This window comes from Podarcis liolepis, assembly GCF_965112155.1.
Source record: "Podarcis liolepis genome assembly, chromosome: 8".
Classification (NCBI taxonomy): Eukaryota; Metazoa; Chordata; class Lepidosauria; order Squamata; family Lacertidae; genus Podarcis; species Podarcis liolepis.
The window spans coordinates 28,777,738-28,798,139 of record NC_139560.1 but is presented as its reverse complement, the minus strand read 5'-3'; the positions used below and the strand labels follow the sequence as shown (position 1 = coordinate 28,798,139).

Genomic DNA, 20,402 nt, shown 5'->3' with positions numbered 1-20,402 from the left:
CAAACTGCATTTTAATAAACAGATTGTGCTAAAGCAGTGCCTGGATGTGATTTGCCCTTGAGACTTGGGTTCATAGACTTGGGTTTACCTCTCTGAGTTTGTGAATTATAATTTGTGAATTATAGAGTTTGTTAATTATAGTTAGTTCCTGCCAAGAACAAGGAGTCTGTATGAATGGGTAATTCAACCCAGCAAAGTTTACATTCATACTTCATTAAAAAGTCAGCACAGCACAAAACAAAACCAAAAAAGGTGAATTCTGTTTATTACAACAATATGTAACCGTGTAACATAAAGGTGGCAAATGAAAAATGAAATACTAGATCCAGGAGACAGCATGCAAGACACAAACATTAATAGCTTGTTCAGATCATGCTTCTAATCCAATCCTAAACACACCTTGGTGGAGGTAAATACCACTGAAATTATGAATGAATTGATGAAACTGAGATTGACCTTGTGCTGGTCAGTCTATCAGCTACTTCTGCTAGCAAAAGTATCACATATGGGAATTAGTGGATAATGGATAACCAATTGCTTATTTATTTATTTATTTATTTATTTATTTATTTATTTATTTATGGAAGAGTTATATCGCAACTACTATCTCTATTGCGGATTACAAAAAATGCAAATTTAATAGATTTATATGATCTGAAGGGAAACCAGAGTATGAACTTATTAAACGTAACATACAAATGCAAAAGCAATTCAGAAAAGCAGTACCATCGCAACAGAAAACCATCCATTATTAAAACATGGCAGTGGCTTCAGTGAGCAGAGGTTTTCGCCTGGCACCTAAAAGATATTATAGGATCTGGGTGAACATATTTCAGGAGGGGGGCATTGCACAGTCAGGACATCACAATCGCAAAGAGCCTGTCTGAACCACACCAAAGCCCTACTTAGTCTATGATCCTGCTTCCCACAGTGGCCAACCAGAGGCCTATGGGCAACTCAGGCAGAAGACATGAGCACCACACTCATCCAATTCAGAGGCAAGCTGCTTCTAATGCTGGCAGTAGCATACATGTATCATTACGAGTGTATAGCAGAGTTACTTGACCTCTCAAATATGGTGGAACCTGGAACGCGGTCTCCAAAGATTTTCACGTATGGGTATTTAATTTTTGTTAACTTGTTGTGTGCATATTTGTTGTGGCTTTCCAATTGTGCACTAAGGTCGCTGCTGCATTCTGAATGGAAGCATGGAAGTGTGAGAGAACGCAAGGACTTAGTTAATTAGTAATAATCTTTGAAGCATTTTCTGATAATCCTCAAAGAGCCCTAAGAAGTGCCTCTCTTTCTTCCAAGCAAGTCTCACTTGGCTCGTTTTTTGCTATTAGGAGGGATAAATAAATTATATAATCACACTTTCCTTTCCAGAGACACCAGCCTAATGGCCCTTTATTTCAGTCTGCAGCGCAGATATAAATCATGAGGTTATGCCAACGTTCGGTTTTATTATGTAAGTCTGTCGGGCCCTTTACCAACAAGGACTATTAACTGCATGTCCTTTTCCACATTACTTACATGGAAAAGGATACTGCTAGATTCTTCCGAAGCCCATAAGACTATTCTAAAATTGCTGACATATCAACTGAGTCATGAAAATACACAAGCCCATGACTTACTTAACTTGAAGAAGTCACTAACTTGGTGACAATTTATACTACTTTCACAGAGTAAATTTCCTCCTGAGAAGAGTTTGCGGAGCCTGCCGCTCACTTATCTTTATTATTTGCGGCAATGAGGTACAAAGGTAAAGGCAAGGTGCTACTCATACACCCATATTCTTTTGTCCTACCATAGTTTTATTTGAATCTTTTCATCTAAACTTTACAGCACTGGAACCCTTTACGGTTTATTCATTTGGGATGAGGTAGTGGCTCTGTTAAGGGACAAACTACATGAAACCTGCAAAGCCATACTAGGAGGCCTGGCAGCCTTTAACTGGAAAACAGCAGATTCTGCAAGTTGGAGTAGTTTATACAAATGTGTGTGTATCCTGCTGCATTTCATAAGTTGCCCTTCTAAAGCTGTTTTTTAAACAAAACAAAACAAAACAAAAAACAAAAACAGGGCTTTCTTACACAGTCCTATATATAGTTTTCCCCTAAGTTAACAATCAAATTTAATTGGAATGTGTTTGTTTGTTTGTTTGTTTGTTAATCCTTTTGGTTATAAAATCTAATTTAAGTCCATTAGAAATTGAGATGTGCATACGAAACTGCACATAAAAGTAAAAAATATAGTAATGCACACAATGAAAAAAAATAAAATTTCCGTGCTAATGGAAAACGTAGCTGGGAAGGGATGAAGCAGCTTTTTGCAACTTCCCGACCTCCAGATGTTTTGGACTACAACTCACATCAACCCCTGCCAGGATTCAGTAACTTTGTCTACTAGCAGTGGAAGTTCCTGGAGATTTATTCTACTGGCAAACTCTGTACCCACCTTCAAGGAGGCAAACCGCCGTCGCCGGGGGGGGTGTCAGTGAACAACGCTGGAAGTTTTGTTTCTTTCTCACTTTGTATTGTTGGCATCTCTCTCATGCTCCTGCTAATAAGTAGGGCATCCTCAGGAGGGCTAGAAATGACACTTTGGGGGACGGGAAGAGGGCAAGCTGTCACCGATTCCACCCTTCTAACAAGACTCTTAAAAAAATAGTCTAATAATCTAAAAAAAAAGAAAGAGTCTCGCTCTTTCAATGGATTTTTGAAAACCTGATTTTTAAAAACGAACGCGAGGCGAAATCGGTGCATCAGGTGGGCCGCCTCTTGCCAGAGGCTTCAGCCACCGACTCCCACTTCTGTACTTCTAAACGTGCAGCCTCCCCTTTTGATCTGCAAGCAGACCGTCGGAAGGCGACCGGGGGGCGGGCGGAATCAGTGGCGTAGCGTGGGTTGTCAGCACCCGGGGCAAGGCAAGTAATTTGCGCCCCCTAACCCTAACCCCCAGATGTTGCGCCCGGTGCGGCCGGCCCCCCCTGCAGCCCCCACGCTACGCCACTGGGCGGAATCACTGGTTCCTGATCTCGAGTTCCGACAAACAGGGTCGTTGAAGGGCACAAGCGAAGGAAGCGATGCCCCTAAACGTCCCTGTCTCACCCCGCCCTCAAAGGCAACTTCAGGGCGCCGACACTCCGCGGGGTCCCTCCGGTGCAGCCCGGCGACCCTACGCCCCCTCGCCCCCGCCTCGGGACTCGCCGCGTCTCCTCACATACCAGGCCGCCTCCGCGCGCCCCCTTTCCTTCCTTTCCTGTCCGCCTGGTTCCCTGCAGCGCGCGCGCGAACGCGTCCCAAGGTCAGCCCCGCGAGGGCTCTTTTTTTTCCCGCCTCCGAAGAATGGAGCTCCAGCGCGTGTGGGACGCGGAGTTGCGTGGCAGGGAGTCGCCGCGGCGGCCCAGAGCCAGGCGGAAGGCCGCGGTCCGAAGGACGCGCGCGAGACTCCGCCACACACACACACACACACACCGCCACCCTCAAGCCACACACCGCCTTCCTCTTGCCCCGCGAGCGCCCACCCGCTGCTCCTCCACGGCGGGCCTGAGGCGACCCTCGTTTGCGCAGCGCCGGCAGCTCCCGCCTGTGCCAGGCTCCGGCTTGGTGTGACGCGGCGCGGTGGCGGCGCCTGCCGCTACAGTGACGGAACAGGAGCCCCGGCGACCAGAGCGGCAGAGGCGGCGGCGGCGGCTCCTCCCGGGACCGTGTGAGGAGGCAACCGCGCGCGGCGCTTGCCTGGCAGCCGGCCACCTTCTCTCCCCACCCCCCGGCGGCTCTCGGAGCGCGCGCTCCGCTGGGAACCTCCTCCTCCTCCTCCTTCTCGTGCTCCTCCCTCGCTCACCTCAGCGATGTCCGCGAGGGGCATGGAGTTGGCCGGAGCCTATAAAAGCCCCTGACAAGAACCCCAGCGCCACCGCCAGCACCGGCAAGCGAGAGCAAAGCGGCACACAGCGCGCGAGCGGCAGCAGGAGCACGAGCCACAGCAGACGACGACGCGGAGGAGGAGGAACCCGGGCGCCGCTGAGCCATCACCATCACCATGTCTTGGGGTTACGGCAAGGACAACGGTGAGTCCCTCGCCACCAAGGAGGGTCGCCTTCGCCCACCTGACGCGGCGACCCCGCGGCTGCTCCTGCTGCTCCTGCTTGTTCCCCTGGCATTCGTGGCGAGTCCGGCGCGGCACCTGCTGCTGCCGCGGACGGACATCCCGAAGGGGAGCGCACTCCGCAGCCGCTCGGCGCTACCTGAGGCGGCTCTGCGGGGCTGCGGTTCCAGCCCGGGAAGGGGCTTTCAGGACAGAGCCTGTGTTTTGTTTTTTTCAGGTTTCCCAGGCGAAACGGAGAGACTCCTTAGTCCGGCTCAGAAAGGGGCGCAACTCAGCGGCTGCGATCCATTAATGGATCCGCAGTTAGAGGTGCGATCTTTGATCCCATCAAAGGACGTCTCGTCCGAGCAGAGTTCCCAGCAGCAGGACATCACTGGCTGAGGAAATGGGGAAGGCGAGGACCTCTAGGGGTCCCGCCACAGGTGTTTGAGATGGAAGTGATGGGGAGCTCTAGGCAGACTCTTCCACGGCCACCTGGCTCTCCCTAGGACTGTCAGCCCCATGTAGTGCGCCTAAGGTCCACTCTCCCATCTTCCACGCACAGAGCCTGCCTGAAACTTCCTGCGCACATATGCTTTTTGCAACATGCAAGAGGGACAGGAATCCTTCCAATCCCCATCTGATTGAGGGCAATTTCACAAGTGTGACATAGGAACTTGGCTCCCCATGAATTAGGAGAGGTGGTAATCTGCATCTTAAGTGTGAGTGGTTGGCATAGGTCACCCACCCCCCACCTTCCATTCTTCCCCACATTTGGGAAATTGGATTGTGTGAGATGGGACGCTGCCGCAACTGTGTGGTGGGGATTTTGCCAGTCCAGTTCATTGCTTTGCAAAGCTGCAGAGATGCTGCTTGTCATGCCCACGGAGCAGTGTGATTGCCAGGTGCTATAGCCACAAACTCATTTTCTTCAACCTGGAAATACAAAGAGGTTGCTGCATTCCTTTCAGATCCCTCTCTGCCAGTTATTCCCTCCCTCCCACACACCAATTCCTAGATCCAGGCAAGCTTAGATCCAGGCTTACAAAACCTCCCTCATCCCACCAATTGCTCTGCAGCATGATCTGTCTCTGCCTGGTAGCTAAGGCTTCCAATTCCAGCTGGCCAAGAGATCATTTCATTCCTGCATTCAATATTGATGAGGCAAATGTTAAAGCCTCCCAGCTGCACTTAAGGCATTAAAGCCTCCATTGAGTTTTGCTCCTTTAAAAAAAATAAAATCAGCCATGGCTCTGTAGTCTGCAGGTGTTTTACTCTTGTGCTTTCTTCTCTCACTCTCTCTTTCTAGGACCTACTCACTGGCATGAGAACTTCCCCATTGCCAATGGAGAGCGGCAGTCCCCAATCAACATCCAACCTAAGTCTGCCAAGTATGATGCCTCCTTGAAGTCCCTGAATATCAGTTATGACCCATCTGCAGCCAAAAACATAGTGAACAATGGGCATTCCTTCAACGTGGAGTTTGATGACTCTGGTGACAAATGCGGTTAGTACCTGGTCACTTTGGGGGGCTTTTTAGACTTGAAGCTTTGCTGGAGAGGTAAGAAAGCAAAGGAATGGAAGGTATCCATGTTATCAAAGTTAGTTGATGTTAACTTTGCATAAGGGGGTGTTTTGCTACCTTTGTGATGCAAGCTAGTTTCCCAAATGAGTCTTAACAGTGCAATCCTATACATGTGTACTCAAAAGAAAGTGTAGCTGTGTTCAGTGAGGCTTTACTCCCTAGTAAGCCTGTGTGGAATTGTAGCCTAAAACATCAGAACAAAACCTGACATAATTCAACAAGAGGAATATCTCTTCTCCCTTGTCCCTTTTAGCAGCTATGAAGTATTTAGCATGCATCTGCTTCCTTTTTATCAGTCCCATTTTTCTTCCTTGCAAGGCAAATAGGAGTTAATTTGACAGACACAATTTCAGGGCAGGCGTGCATGTTCTGATAACAATTTAGATTGGTGTATGCTCACCTCTGTTTCAAACAACATTGATACATAAAGGACCTTTGCAATGTAGCAGCACCCGTCCTGTGGAGTGCTGATGTGCAAAATATTTTCTAGGTACAAAGGCAGTTCTTTAAGACAAGGGGTATCTGATATTCAGGGCTGGGTGGTGGTATGCCAGAGCTGTCCTAGGGGAGCTGACTGTGAATTACCTCCTAAAAGGATTTCCCTCTCATTTTAGCATTTTTTTCAATAGAAGCTGCAGTACATTCTTCCCACATCCCCACACAGTTCACTGGGGGCTAGTTAGTCATCCTTTTCAGCACCATCCTCTGTGCAGAGTCACGCCAAATTAAAAAACACACAGAAAAAACTCATTTTGTAAGTCCCTATTCTAAAGATAATTCCGTGATCATATGGACAATGCTGATGTTCCAAGCTTATGAGTAAGAGTGTGCATGCTTGGTTTTTAGTAATTTCTCCATCAGCTGCCTGTGCAGCAATTTTCACCTGCCTACAGTGACTGTGAATGAGCTTTTAAATGTAGGAAATGGTACTGCTGTAAAGACAGAAGCTGCTTGTTTCACTAGGCACTGGCTCCTTTAACTTGCTTGAGCAAGTGTCCTATTTTTTTCCACGTTGGCAGTGTCATTGAGGGGACAAATTCAAAGAGCCCAGAGCAGCTTTGACTTGTGAGCTTTCCAAACAGTATTGCAAGCAACCATGTCACAGGCGGCAATCCAAAGCCTACTTCCTTTGATTTTTAATAGGACAACTCTGGGGGTAAAATGGCTGGTGGACTAGAGCCAGCACATGTACTTAAATCTGCAATACCCCATTTTACTATCACTATTTACTAGAGGGGGAAGAAAGAGCTGAAGTAAATGTCAAACGAAATGCAGAATATCTTTCCAATAGCTTTTTAGTTCTGTCACACACCACTTCCTTGGTATCCAGTTTCCCCGCAACAGACAGCAGTTGTAGCCAAAAGAAGTTAAAGGCACCCAGCACCTTACTCTCAGTGAAGTCCACTATAAAAGTAAATGAAAAACATTTAAAAATAGAGACCTACTAAGTATTAAATTGAATTTTTGCATGCTTCATGCTTTCAATCTTTTTAGACTCATCCAGTTATCTGTCTGTGCACACTAGTTTTGCACACAGAAAGAGGAGTATTCTCCAAAATCCTATAAGCCAAATTCTGCAATTGTGCAAATACCATATATTGCTCTGGTTGAAAATCTGAGGTTCTCTAGAATGTTACATCTTTGGTTTCAATTATTTTGCACAGTGAGAGAGAGAGGAAAAAAAATAAAAGGGTACAATGGGCATATGGTGCTGGGAGATCAAATAATGAGGGCAAGGAATTGAGATCTGTGCTCCATACAGTTGCAATATTCAAAACAGCATTGGTTTCTAAACTTTAACTGTTAAAGTTTAATGGAAAGAGACACCTTTTCCCCACTTAACAGTAGGGTGCATATTAAATTTGTTCCTTAAAGAAAAGAGATACTAAGATTTTCAAAATTCTTACCAGATCTCTTTGCTAGTGGGCATAGTTGGCAACTCATTGTGACAGTGGTGATGCCACTGCCCACCTCCCCCCCCCCCATTGTTGCACATTTCAGAATCCTTTGCTAGGAGTTTGTATTATTCATTGCTTAGGAGTTTGTATTATTCATTGGGGTTTAGAGTCCCTTTCAAGCTGGAGCAAGGCAGTGGGGGGGGTGAGGACTCACAACACCTCCAAAATCCAAGCTTCATACATCTAGCACGATGAAAGGCTTTTCTGTAGCATGTGTTTTTATAAAGTCCCTACGAAGCTGCAAATTGAAGGGATGTGTGGATGTTTTCAGATCCACTGGAAGAGTGGCTTAGCCAGAAAATACGGCACAGACATTGATCATTTTGATTCTGTAGCAGCCAGCAAGCCAGTCTCAGGCAGCTACAGCTTGCAGAGAGTGGGAGGGAGAAGTGGGAGGAGGACAGGGCTAGAGTTGAAATGCTCAAAGCAGCTCATCTGTGGACTGCAAGTACGCGGGTGACGGGGGGGGGGGGGGAGCCGCGACAGCTATGTAGATTTAGCAGCAGGTGCCTCAGGTTTTCCTCAGGTTTTCAAAAGGCACAAGGCATAACCAAATGAACCTGCATGCACACATAATTGTATTGATTATCTAAATTGAGTCTAAAGCTCAGAAGGGAATCCTTGTGTATTGCATGGTCTCAAACCCAATCCCTGCCATATCCAGTTCAAAGTCAGGTAGCAGGACTAGGAAAGACCTCTGTCTGTAACCTCGCAAGAGCCTCTGCCAGTCAGAGAAGATGAAACTGGGTTAAAGACCTGACTCAGTATAAAGTAGTTTAACAAGTTAATAATCTGTTGTGAAATTAATTAGCCGTCCTGTTTATGTGACACACAAAAATACAACCATCCAGACTGGATTTCCCAAGCTACCTGTTTACAGATTTCTGGCACTGCAAATTTCACTGACTTCCCATTAAAAGCTTAGAGTTGTAGCCAATTAAGTCCTACTCCAAATAGGGCCATTAATTTCAAGCAGTCTAAGTCATGGCTATTGATTTCAGTGGGTCTTCTCTGGGTAGCGCTGACATTTGATATAACCCCCCAGTAGAAAAAATAAAGTAAAATTGAAGTCCAGTCATGTCCATGTTCTTGTCAATGCTGTTATGCCTATGTATATTTTTATAGAATAGAGCAGTGTTTCCCAAACTTGGGTCTCCATCTGTTTTTGGACTACAACTCCCATCATCTGTAGCTTGCAGGACCAGCATTCAGGGATGATGGGGATTGTAGTTCCAAAACAGCTGGAGACCCAATTTTGGGAAACACTGGTATAGAGGAAGTCTTAAGGCATAAGCTATTTTGTAGCTACACACACTAACCTGTTTACACACACACACACACACACACACACACACACACACACACACCATTTTACAAACTGCTAAAACACATGCTGTTGAATTACAACTCACATACTCCTTGACAATTGGCCATGCTGGCTTGGACAGATGAAAGTTGGAGTACATCAACATCTGGAGGGCCATAGGTTTCCCCCTACTGCTGCAAGGTGCACACACCCTGCATATTGAATGGCCTGCTGTATTTTTATTTTGGCCGTCAAACTTAAAATCTGCTGTTTAAAAATCCAGTCACTTCCTTTTTGAAACATTTCATGTTCTGCACCTCTTTGATGTAAGGGAAATTCTGTGGCTGTTCAATCCTATATGATATTTTGACATTTTATAAAATGTGTTCTCTGGTGGCACATCCTGTTCGATGTTTATCTATTACAGAATCCTCCAAACATGTATTCTGTCAGTTATAAAGTGACTATTCTGTACATGATAGCCACTATTGATCCTAACAGAAAATGGATGTGTAGGACTGCTTTAGGAACCAGACTCTCTGTTGGTGCAATAAGGGAATTCCAGAAAATTAGTTATTGCTGCAGTTCTTATTGCATACACACATCTGCTCAGTTCTGTTACATTTGATGGGCAGGATTTGGCAGTTGGCCATTTATAGAACACCCATAACATTTAATGATCACTAGTACAGCTTCAGAAATGTCATAAGTCCCCGGACAGCAGAAAATCAATTCAGCACATACATTTGTTGAAAGACTTTGACAAAAGGGTCCAATTTCCCCCTTGGAATTACATTTGGGATTTTGATTTGTATGCTGTTTTTGTGAAACATGTTTTCTGCAAACCTAAGCTCCCTTTGTAATCATTTGTGCAGTTTTCTCTGTCCCCACTCCCATGGCTGCAGTTCGTTTGCCTGTATCTGGTGGCTGCACCTTTGCCAAACTAGTAAATGCTCCGAAAGTACATAAACAATCCCTTGCAAAATGTTCAGACTTCAGACTGTTTTTATAGGCCAGCTATAGGATCCACATCTAAATGTGAGCTCTACAGCCCAATCACAGCATGATTGCAATGAAGTATTGGGATTTTAGAATTATGCTGGGACCAGCTTTCACACAAGTATATTAGCATAACTGGGTTGTTTAACTGTTATTCTATGGACCTGCCCCATATGGACATCAGCAGTAACCACTACATGCAGCAGAAAAGGTTTGCAGAATTAACCTCTTGACATTAGAATGAATAAGCTTTCCTCTTGGCTCAGCACATTTGGTACTCAAGCAGATTTTGCTGAAACAAATACTAGCTAATCACACAGTTCTATCAAAAGGCCCCTATGTGTACAGAAGCAGGAGACATCTGGGTGGGAAAATACCCTGCATCTTTTGTATTTAAATTCGTATTTGGCCCTTCATCCAAAAAAAACCACACAGTGGTTCACAACAGCCAGCAGTCTGGGTGGCTTGCTTAGTTCTGCCCTCAGTTCAGAGACGCCGGAGGGTTGCTGCAGCAGCCTATTTGCCCACTGTTGAATTCACAGATTCTTGACTTCTCTGTTGGGGGGGGGTTCAAGTGCAGGAAAGTGCTCCCCCCTCCCCCTGCTGATCATCTGTTCAGTGGCAGAAATGAGTGGCTTGCTTGCTCATAGATCTCTGAATCCAATTCTGAATCCGTTCTTCCTCTGCAGTCATGTCAAAAAATGTTCATTTACCCCACAGGCTTATGCACACTGACATGGGAGTAAATCTAAGTGGGTCTTATTCTGAGTAAACATGCACAGGATTGTCCTGTACATCTGTTGGATCATGCCAGAGCCATTCCAACAAGTAGATCACCCCAAAATTTGTTTACCAGAACATTGCAGTTGGCATCAGTCTCTGAACTGGTGATGCTCAGAAATAAAGGCGTTTCATCAACAATTTAAAGTTTTGGGAGTTTTAAAGCCTGTTGTGAGAAAATATCCAGACCACCACTATTAACAAAGCCACAGCGGAGTGTGATGACCATCTGAATAATGCAGTTATAGAAAAGGAAGAGGATGTTAGAAAGCAATAATGTAAAGAGAACATTTAAAACCAGTTTGGAACCATTTGATTAATAAATGGTAAAATCCATAGTAAATTAATTAATTTCTGACTGAGCATGCTTCTGGAAACAAAGAATCCATCACTAGTGAATTTGTTTTAATGTAGCAGCATAAACCGAGCTAAAGTTGATGACAGTTAATAAAGAACTTATATATGGTTTTTAATAATAAACAAAATAGAAAATAATCTTTCCCTCCTGACATGCCTTTTTGCTGAATGTTCTTTGTAGAAAGTCAGTGCTCTTAAAAGCAGGCGAAATACTGAAAGCTATGATTGCACAGTTTCATAGATATAAATTATCTTTCATGGAGGATGAGTAATAAAACATGAAAAGCTGAAAACTCTTTGAAATTGACATGTCTATAATGTAATGCAGTACTGCGATCACAGAATCATAATTCATTTTAAGAGCAAATGGGTGAACTGGCAAACTTGCTTGTTGTTTAGCCAAGGATTAGCACAATATAAAATGTTACATGCCACTCCCAATCTCTGAGCGGTGTGAGATTCCAGAGGTTCCAGTTGTGCTTAACCAGGATTGGTTATCACTGTCTAGCCCACAGCTCAGTTAATCTCATACTTATATGGATTAATTTATTTAACATGTATGTATGTATTGAAGCAGGTTAATTCCTCCCTGTATAATGAATACTGTATTTCAGAACATTTTATGGGTTTTTTTGCTCATCCTGATACAGTTTTATTTCCCCAGGTTTAGTAATTATTCACCATGCTATATTATTGAATCATTATGCTTAATATTCATAAATGAAGCATATAAGGATCCAGAAAAAAAGTCTGCTATCACTGAAAGACACCTCTTCTAGCTCTAAAGTAGGCAGCTGGAAGCCTTGATATGGCAGGAGTTTTGTTTTGGAGTGATAACTGAAAAAATTATGAAACAACTCCCAAAATATCCAATGTATGCACACATTCACAATTTGCCAGCAGTTGAGCCTCACCCTGGCTGAACTTTTTGATACAGACTGTGGGTGGCAACCAGAGGGAGACCACCTTTCTATAAGGACACTTTTCCACCCTGTTTTTCAAATGTCTCTTCATGCCATAAATAGTGTCTTCTATTATAGACAACTGCCTCACTGGGGTTGGGATGGGTGGTTGAGAATCGAGGATCATCAAGAGAAATGGCCCTGTTAAAAAGCAAGAGTTCCCCCAGACTTTCCCCCCCAGTTTCTTAGTCTCCATATTGCTTAGAATAAATAGACAGCTTTTGCATATTTGTTTTCATTTTTAATGGTATTGAGGAAAATAATAACAATAATAATTCATGTTTTTATATTTCTAATTATTTAAATTTTCTAATTGTTTTGAGCATAATAATAATGCTCTGCTTTTCCATCTGGAAAAACATTTAAATACAAATAAATTTCATACTAAGGCAACATTGAATAATACAGCATTTCCAACACTGAATGTAATTTTAGGCATATTTATTTGGAAGAAGTCCCACTCAAATCAATAGGATTTGCTTCAGAGTTGACCAAACTGCAGGAGGCAGTGGAAGACAGGAGTGCCTGGTGTGCTCTGGTCCATGGGGTCACAAAGAGTCAGACACGACTAAACGACTAAACAACAACAACAAATATAATCTGGAGGAGAAGATTAATTTCCCCCCTCTTTCTGTCCTCCTTCCTTTTCCCCTTACCTACTATGTCTAGGAACAACACATACAAGTAGAAATAAAGTAGATGTCTGTGAATGTATGTACCTATTTGCCCAATAATAGTACTCAAAGATTGCCTCTCCCCATATGAACCAATCCAGACTCTGCATTTATCCTATGAGGCCCATCCTTGTGTGCCTCCTCTACCAGAGGCCCAGATGGTGGCAACATGAGAACAGACCTTTTCTGCAGTGGCTCCCCATTTGTGGAATGCTCTCTCCGGGAGGTTTGCCTGATGCCTTCATGATACATCTGTAGGCGCTAGGTGAAAATGTTCCTCTTCAGCCAGCCCTTTAGCTGATTAATATCACACAGCCGTTCAGATATGTTTGTGGGAGGGGAGGTTATTGTTTTGTGAACCACTCTGAGATCTTCAGATGAAGGGAGTTATATAAATAAAATAAATAAAATAATAATATATGTGTAAACTCTTAACAGCTTAATAGGATTATTTTGCACACTCCAAAAATACACTTATGTGTCGGCAAACTACATGTGGGTCATAGGTGGAACACATCTGCCAAGTCCTGTGACTTCTACAGTTTGTGCAGTTTGACAAAGTTGCATAGTTTGTTGTGTTTGATGAATCAAATGTACCATTTTTGCTACTTTTTTTTAAAGAGTTGGGAAGTCATAAACTTGTTTATATATTCAACATGAAAAGGTTCCTTTTGCTTCATCAACATACATGCAGGTTTGGGGTGAGTGTGTTTGTGTGTGAAGTTAACCAGAAGTGATACCAGTGCAGAACACCAATGCATATGAGGTAACCCTAAGTCCCTTGTGTCATATGAGGACTTGGGATACCCAGGAATAGCAATGGGTCTTTAAATAGGAGTAGACTTTCTTCAGGGCTTCAAGCTCTCCTGACAAGTTCATTTAGGGCAAGTCCTAATCGCTGACAAACAATCAACACCAAGTATGTGCAAATAAGGGCCATTTCAGGAAAGTTGGGTGTGTTGCGCTTTTCTGAAAGTTATCTCCTTTTGCTAAACCTTCTGGTGCTATCAAAAAACCCCAGCTGACTTCACCCTGGGACACCCTACAGCTATTTATCACTGCTAAAAAGTTTTTTAGGGTGAAAGAAGGTACTCTCATGACTCTCTAAATGTGTTCTATATATATGTGTTCTGAACCAGGACATTTGTGTAGCCATTCAGAATGTGCCACTCAGTTTGTACAGAACCAAGTCAAAAATATATCTAAACATAGAAAGCATGGTTATGAGAGATAATGTTTTTAAAATATGCAGCCTCCCAAAATACGGCATTCTGCTGCTAGATAGTGATTAGAACTTTGCCCCAATTGAACTCGTCAATAATGGCTTGTGGGTTAGTCGGGGACAACATGGCCTAATCCTTTAAAATCCTTATTAGTTTGTCTCATGTCAGCAGTAGTACAGTACATTCAGGCATGGGATTATTTGTCTGGTGGGGGAGGCGGTTCAACCCCTACATAATGAACTGTGCATGCATTTTGTACTATAGCCCTGTATAGGAATTTAAAACGGTGTCTTACTGTGAGTCAGACAATTGACCCATCTGGCTTGGTTTAATTTTACCAAATAGAAAAAGGCAAAATGTGGCTGATAACCTCTGCAGAGTTAAAACTATGTGTGCTCATGCTGGGAAAGCTTCATTTTTTATTATTGAAAAAAGCACATTTAAGGCACCTCTCTCTATCTCTATCCAGGATATGTATGAGCTCAGTGTAAGCAGGGAGGGGGGCCTTCTGTTTCCACTGATACTTCTTACCAGTGGCAGGTCCAGAGCATCACTGAGCAGGAGGACCCATCCCCAAAAGCAGCAGAACTGACATCTAAAAGCAGGGGTGGGGAACCTGTAATCCTCCAGATCTTGTTGGATTCCAGTTTCTATATTCCCTAGCTGCTGGCCATGCTGCCTGGGGCTGATGGATATCGGAGTCTGATAACATTGGGATGGCCAAAGGTTCCCCAGCACTGATCTAAAATGATGGGGAAGGGGAGAGACCCTAGAGATCTCTCAGTCCATAGTCTATAATGGCTTAACTGCACTACTTGCAGGAAGTTCAGTGCATTCACACATACATTATCTGCCTTCTATCCAATCTTCATGTTCATCTCAGGGGCGATCTGTAGAAGTCATTTTGTGTTTTTATACATAAAAAATTATTACATTGCTGTTGTTGTAGTTTTTATTTCTGTTATGTAAGTTACCTTGAAATGGCAGCTTAAGTATTTTTAAATCAATCAATTAATAAAATGTTGTAAATATAGCTATTTCTTTCTTTTCACTTGCAGTGCTGAAAGGTGGTCCAGTTGAGGGAACTTACAAGCTGCTTCAGTTCCACATTCATTGGGGTTCCTGTGAAGGCCAAGGCTCTGAACACACTGTGGATGGGGTGAAGTATGATGCTGAGGTAAGGCCCTAGGGAATATAGAAACTCTTCTCAGGGCTTCCTTGGGTCATTCCATATCAAGTGAAAATTCAAACCCTCATAACTCACAAACGGGATGAGATTTTTTTAAAAAATGAAATTTTATATTTACACTTAGTTTCGATCATTCAACAGGTGTACAAAATATTAATAAAATCGGATGACATGAGGTACAAAAGTTGGATCACTTGATATGGAATGATCCCCCCCCCTTTCTGGGTATCTTTATGTCAGGTATTTGAAAAGATCCTGAAACTGTTGATAAAAGCAGGTCTCAAGGATAGACATGGTGGCATCTTCTGATCAAAGAAAAGCTTCTAAAATTTGATGGCAGGTGGGATTATTTAAACATCAAATTGTTTGAGTATGTGAACTCCCAACCATTTTGATATGAAGCATATGAAGGTCACCTGGGGCAAGGTGCAAGTTCTTGACATGGTGGCTCCAGTCCTTTCATGAGATATTTTTAATCCAGGCCTTCCTCCAAGAAGCTAAAGACAGAATACATATTCCCTGACTCCACCATTTTATCCTCACAAAAACCTGGTAAGGCAGACAGTGACAGGCCCAAGACCTCTCCTTTGAGCTTCATGGCCAAATGGGAATTTGAATCCACGTCTCCCTGGTTTTATTCCAGCAATCTAAACCCTACACCACACTGGTTGTCAGTAGTGGTATTATGGCACTCCACCTGTAGAGAAGCTTACCATTGCTTGCCTTTCCTCACTGCTTGGACTCAAGCTACTGAATTACCTACTGACTTAAAAGAAATATATAATAGATCTCAATCAAGCAGGGCTCCTGCTAAAGGCCACAGGGATTTTTCAGAATATATGCTTCAGGATATGGCAGAATGTTTGCATTTAGGAAATTGTTTGAGTGGGTGTAAAATGCCAGCATGAGAGCACAGCTCTGATATCTATGTTTGCCTTTCTCAGTGAATGAAAAGCGCAAATCAATGGCTGAACAAGTTTTCAGTAGCTTTTTGTCTCGGCCATAAAAGGACGTGTTAATGTTTAGTATGGGAATTATCTTGGTTCTTCAGTTTGAGAGAAGGCCTTTCTGATAGGTCACTTTATTTCTGCATTTTTCTTTGGCTCCAGCTTCATTTGGTTCATTGGAACACAAAGTATGGTAGCTCTGGTGAAGCTGTGAAACATCCCGATGGTCTGGCTGTTGTGGGCGTGTTTTTGAAGGTTAGTACCATTGTGTCCTCTTTTGCTATCATTGCTGGCTTTGCAAGAGAACATTTTGTACAATGTGATTTACGCCTCCAGCAGAAGCTGAATTTTCTGTTCACAGGCATTCAAGGTGGCTTTGTGATACTGTTTTCCCTTTATTTTAGTCCTTTGAGAACTGATCAAGTGTTTTTTAAATAATAATAATAATAATAATAATAATAAAATCACAGCATCTTAGTGGAAGGGTCCAAAAAGCCAAGTAAAACCAACCACCGTCTATGACACAGAACCATTATCTGCTAGCAAACATTACAAATCAGTCAACCCAACCCACCCATAGCAAGCCCCAAGATAAGTTATAGTGCAGAAAGTTGCTTGCAGAGCAAATACGTCCAGGTGACTCATGCAAGTGAGCCAAACCACATGCTGCGTAAATGTCAAGCAGCTTCAGTTTGTACTGATAAGCCTTAAAAAGCTAAAATGATTGGGGCCCAAATATTAAGCATACAGAACAGTTTCCTACACAGGCTCCGCTTTAACATTAGGAAGAGTGAAGCCCTGGGGTGCACTGCTCCGCTCATGTGACAAGCCACAGCCGCTTCACTGCGGTGTTTGTTTGAGTGGGCAGGAAGTGGGTATCAAGTGGACCAGTGAGCAAGTGGCTGTCAGGTGTTGGAAGGCAGAGCTATTTGTGACAGCCAATCATCCCTCACCCTCTAAGCTAGTCTGCTATCCTCTGGTGTAGCAGAGGATGCGAGTGTTGAACTTTCACTCTAGTTGACCGAATGCTTGGTGCTATTTTGCCTTTGCTTCAGGGAACAAAATGTCTTGACCTGGCTCTGTTCTTACACATTTTGTAGCACATACCTGGTTATAAAATGCACACACGTACTCACACTGAATCAGTTCTATAGGGCATACATGTGCTTGGTGTTTCCTTCTGGTGGTTCCCTCACTGCGAGAAGTGAGGTTACAGGGAACCAGGCAGAGGGCCTACTTGGTGGTGGCGCCCACCTTGTGGAATGACCTCCCATCAGATGTTAAGGAAATTAACAACTATCTGACTTTTAGAAGATATGTGAAGGCAGCCCTGTTTAGGGAAGTTTTTAATGTTTGATGTTTTATCCTGTTTCAGTATTCTGTTGGGAGCAGCCCAGAGTGGCTGGAGAAACCCAGCCAGATGGGTGGGGTATGAATGAATGAATGAATGGATGAATAATATTTATTATCAAAGTGATAGCCAGGATAGTTTTCACCTATTTGAAAGGCAAAGCAGCAAATGATGCTTTACTCTTCACAGCTTGTGGCAGTATACTTTCATTCTTTATGGTGAACACATTAGGTGTCTGTATGTGAAACAGTGAACCAAGGCACTCTGGCTTGGAGCAAAAACCCAGAGAAATAAATTAGATTTTCCTTCATGTGGATGTATACTTAAGGCATTAGGTTGTAAAATACTCAGCTTTTAAAACAATGCTAACTGATTAGTTCCCTTACCAAATGAAGATAGTGAAAGACAGTTACTTTTTTACTGTGAAAGATGACAGGATAATCGGGATTAACTCTCTCATTAATATGTAACTTTTGAATGCAAGATGACCTTGTTTGGAGCACTGTGTTTGTTTAAAATTCAATCAGTAAATGTAAGAGAGCCTTCTCTGTGGTAGATCCTCGCTCTTGGAATTCCCTCCCCAGGGAGACAACCTTATCTTTTAGGTTCCCTTCAAAAATATATATTTCTGTTTCCCCAGGCTTTTAAGAAATGGGAATGTAAGCATTTTTAATTTAGAGCAATTTGATTTTATTGTTTAGATGAATTGTTGATGTTTTAACTTGTTATGTTAGTTTGTATCCTTTATTTTATAATATTGTTAAAATGTACTTTTTTGTTTCTTACTGCTCTCTTAGTAACATAAATTTATGCTAGGAATATAAATGTATGCTGAGCTGTGAGGTGTAAATGATATAAATACATATGCATCCGTGCACATAACCTTTCCTTTACACCTTTTTATATCACAGGTAGGAAGTGCCTGTCCTGGAATACAGAAAGTTGTTGATGCGCTGGACACCATTAAACACAAGGTAAAGCTTCTGCCTTTCTGGCAGCTAAGAATGACTGCACTGCAGTTCCCTGCATTCTTCTTTCAAAGAACAAAATTGCAAGGGAATTCCAAAGGGATTGCTTTTAGCTTCTCATTCCATCTATTCTACCTGGGCAATTATTCTCCAATAATCTTTTGTCAGTAAGAGACCTGCCTTCAAACAGCAAAAAAATGCTGCTTTCAAATGCACTTTGGTTTCTTCAGCGTTTTGAAAGATTCTGCTCATTTGGTGCAGTGGGGGGGGGGGCTGAAAAGGAAAATGCATCCTCCTCCCCTTGCTCAGTTGCTTTGCATAGTCCCATATTATCACCAGTTGCTCTAAGGAGAGTAGGTTTGAACTCACTTAGATTGCACCACTTTTTAGCATGCAGCTTTTGAATGCAACACCACCTTGTTTGAAGCACTGCCAGACCTCCCTGCATCTCCTCCCCGCCCCCCTCCAGCCCCGCCCCTGCTCCATCATAGTTATACACTTGTGGAGAGAAATATACAGCTCTCCTTTGCATGCTATGGAATTAAAGGCAAAGTGTGTTTACACATCATCTACTCACTACTTCATCGGACTGTTTTATCAAAGAGCTTTATCTGTTCTAGGGCAAACAGGCTGCCTTCACAAACTTTGATCCAACCGGTCTGCTTCCTGCCTCCCGTGATTTCTGGACCTACCCAGGATCACTGACCACTCCTCCTCTGCTTGAATGTGTCATCTGGATTGTTCTGAAGGAGCCCATGACTGTCAGCAAGGAACAGGTGAATAAATTCCCCCGCCCCCCCTTTCTTTTGCTGCAAAAAGCATATTAATCTCTCATATGGCATGGCCATTCTCGCATTTGCATAAACAATTTCCATTCACTTGTGTCTGTTCATAGACATAACACCCTCAATCAGTTAAATGAAATGAGGGGTATTTCCAACCAGCACAACTCGCACTGATTTATAAGTACATTCGCCACATCACACATGAAAGAGCTTCACATATGGATGAGTGCTGCATAATGAAATCCACTCATTGTCCTGGAATTTGGAATTAGATTTGAAGAAGTGAATAAATCACACATAGGGGATCTGAAAGGTCTCTCTCCAATTTCTGTGTTACAACTGAATACATCCCGTACACATAGAGGTTAAGCAAAGACGGTCTGTTTTGAAAAGCATATTTCTGGGTGAAGTTGGGTGTATGCGGAAGTATTGTAATGCATGGTTTAAGACACAGAACTATGTTTTGCCTATTTATTCTACTTATAGCCTACCTTTCCTCCAAGGCACTCATGGTTTCTCTTCCTTTTCCATTTAATCATCACAACAACCCTGTGAGGTTGGTTAAGCTGAGAGTGTAAAGATCACCCCAAATTCTGAGAGTTCCAATAGGGTGCTCTGAAAGCCTGTGTGGACTTGGATGTGGGAGACCAGAGTTGAATGACCAGTTACTCACTGGGTAACCTTGGGTCAGTCACTGCCTCTCAGCTTAACCTACCGCTTAAAATATGGAGGAAGAGAACCACGTACTCCACCTTGAGCTCCTTGGGATATAAACGTGACAGATAAATGAATAAAAATTAATTGGAAGCTGACACCCGCTTCTTCCTTTTCTCTTCTCCAGATGGACAAGCTCCGCTGCCTTTGCTTCAGTTGCGAGGGCGAGTCCCACTGTGCCATGGTGGACAACTGGCGCCCTTGCCAGCCCTTGAAGACCAGGGAAGTTAGAGCCTCATTCCAATAAGCTGTGCCCATTAAACATTGCTGTGTCCTTGAGGGTTGAGTTATTTTCCGCTAAGCACAAATCAAACTACTGCCATATACATGCACTGGCAACATCTCTCTTCTCCCCCAAACCCCAGTGCTTTCTGCCTATCATCTTCTGACGTTTCTAATAATGAAGGCCATAAAGTGTGGTTGTGTTTGCGGCATGTTTGCAGTGTGTATGCCAGGCTAAAGAGGGCAGGGATGGGGAATCATGGTGTGGTGCTTGATGAGAATTGCTGTGATTT

The 20,402-nt window shown here is 43.3% G+C and overlaps 1 protein-coding gene across 1 annotated transcript; it reads left to right on the top strand.

Moving 5' to 3' along the window:
• The first annotated feature begins 3,054 nt into the window (after positions 1-3,054).
• On the top strand, positions 3,055-20,166 carry LOC310713376 (carbonic anhydrase 2-like). The gene is made up of 7 exons (XM_083517437.1): positions 3,055-4,072; positions 5,399-5,596; positions 14,992-15,110; positions 16,232-16,324; positions 18,332-18,394; positions 19,009-19,164; positions 20,015-20,166. Exons 1-7 carry the CDS (start codon positions 4,045-4,047, stop codon positions 20,132-20,134), a joined length of 777 nt encoding a protein of 258 aa, XP_083373563.1. The 5' UTR covers positions 3,055-4,044; the 3' UTR covers positions 20,135-20,166.
• The last annotated feature ends 236 nt before the right edge of the window (positions 20,167-20,402 follow it).

Coding starts and splice junctions, on each gene's coding strand:
- LOC310713376 (XM_083517437.1), top strand. CDS start 4,045: ATGTCTTGGGGTTACGGCAAGGACAACG. Junction 4,073..5,398: donor GGGTTACGGCAAGGACAACG/GTGAGTCCCTCG, acceptor CTCTCTTTCTAG/GACCTACTCACTGGCATGAG. Junction 18,395..19,008: donor TGGACACCATTAAACACAAG/GTAAAGCTTCTG, acceptor TATCTGTTCTAG/GGCAAACAGGCTGCCTTCAC.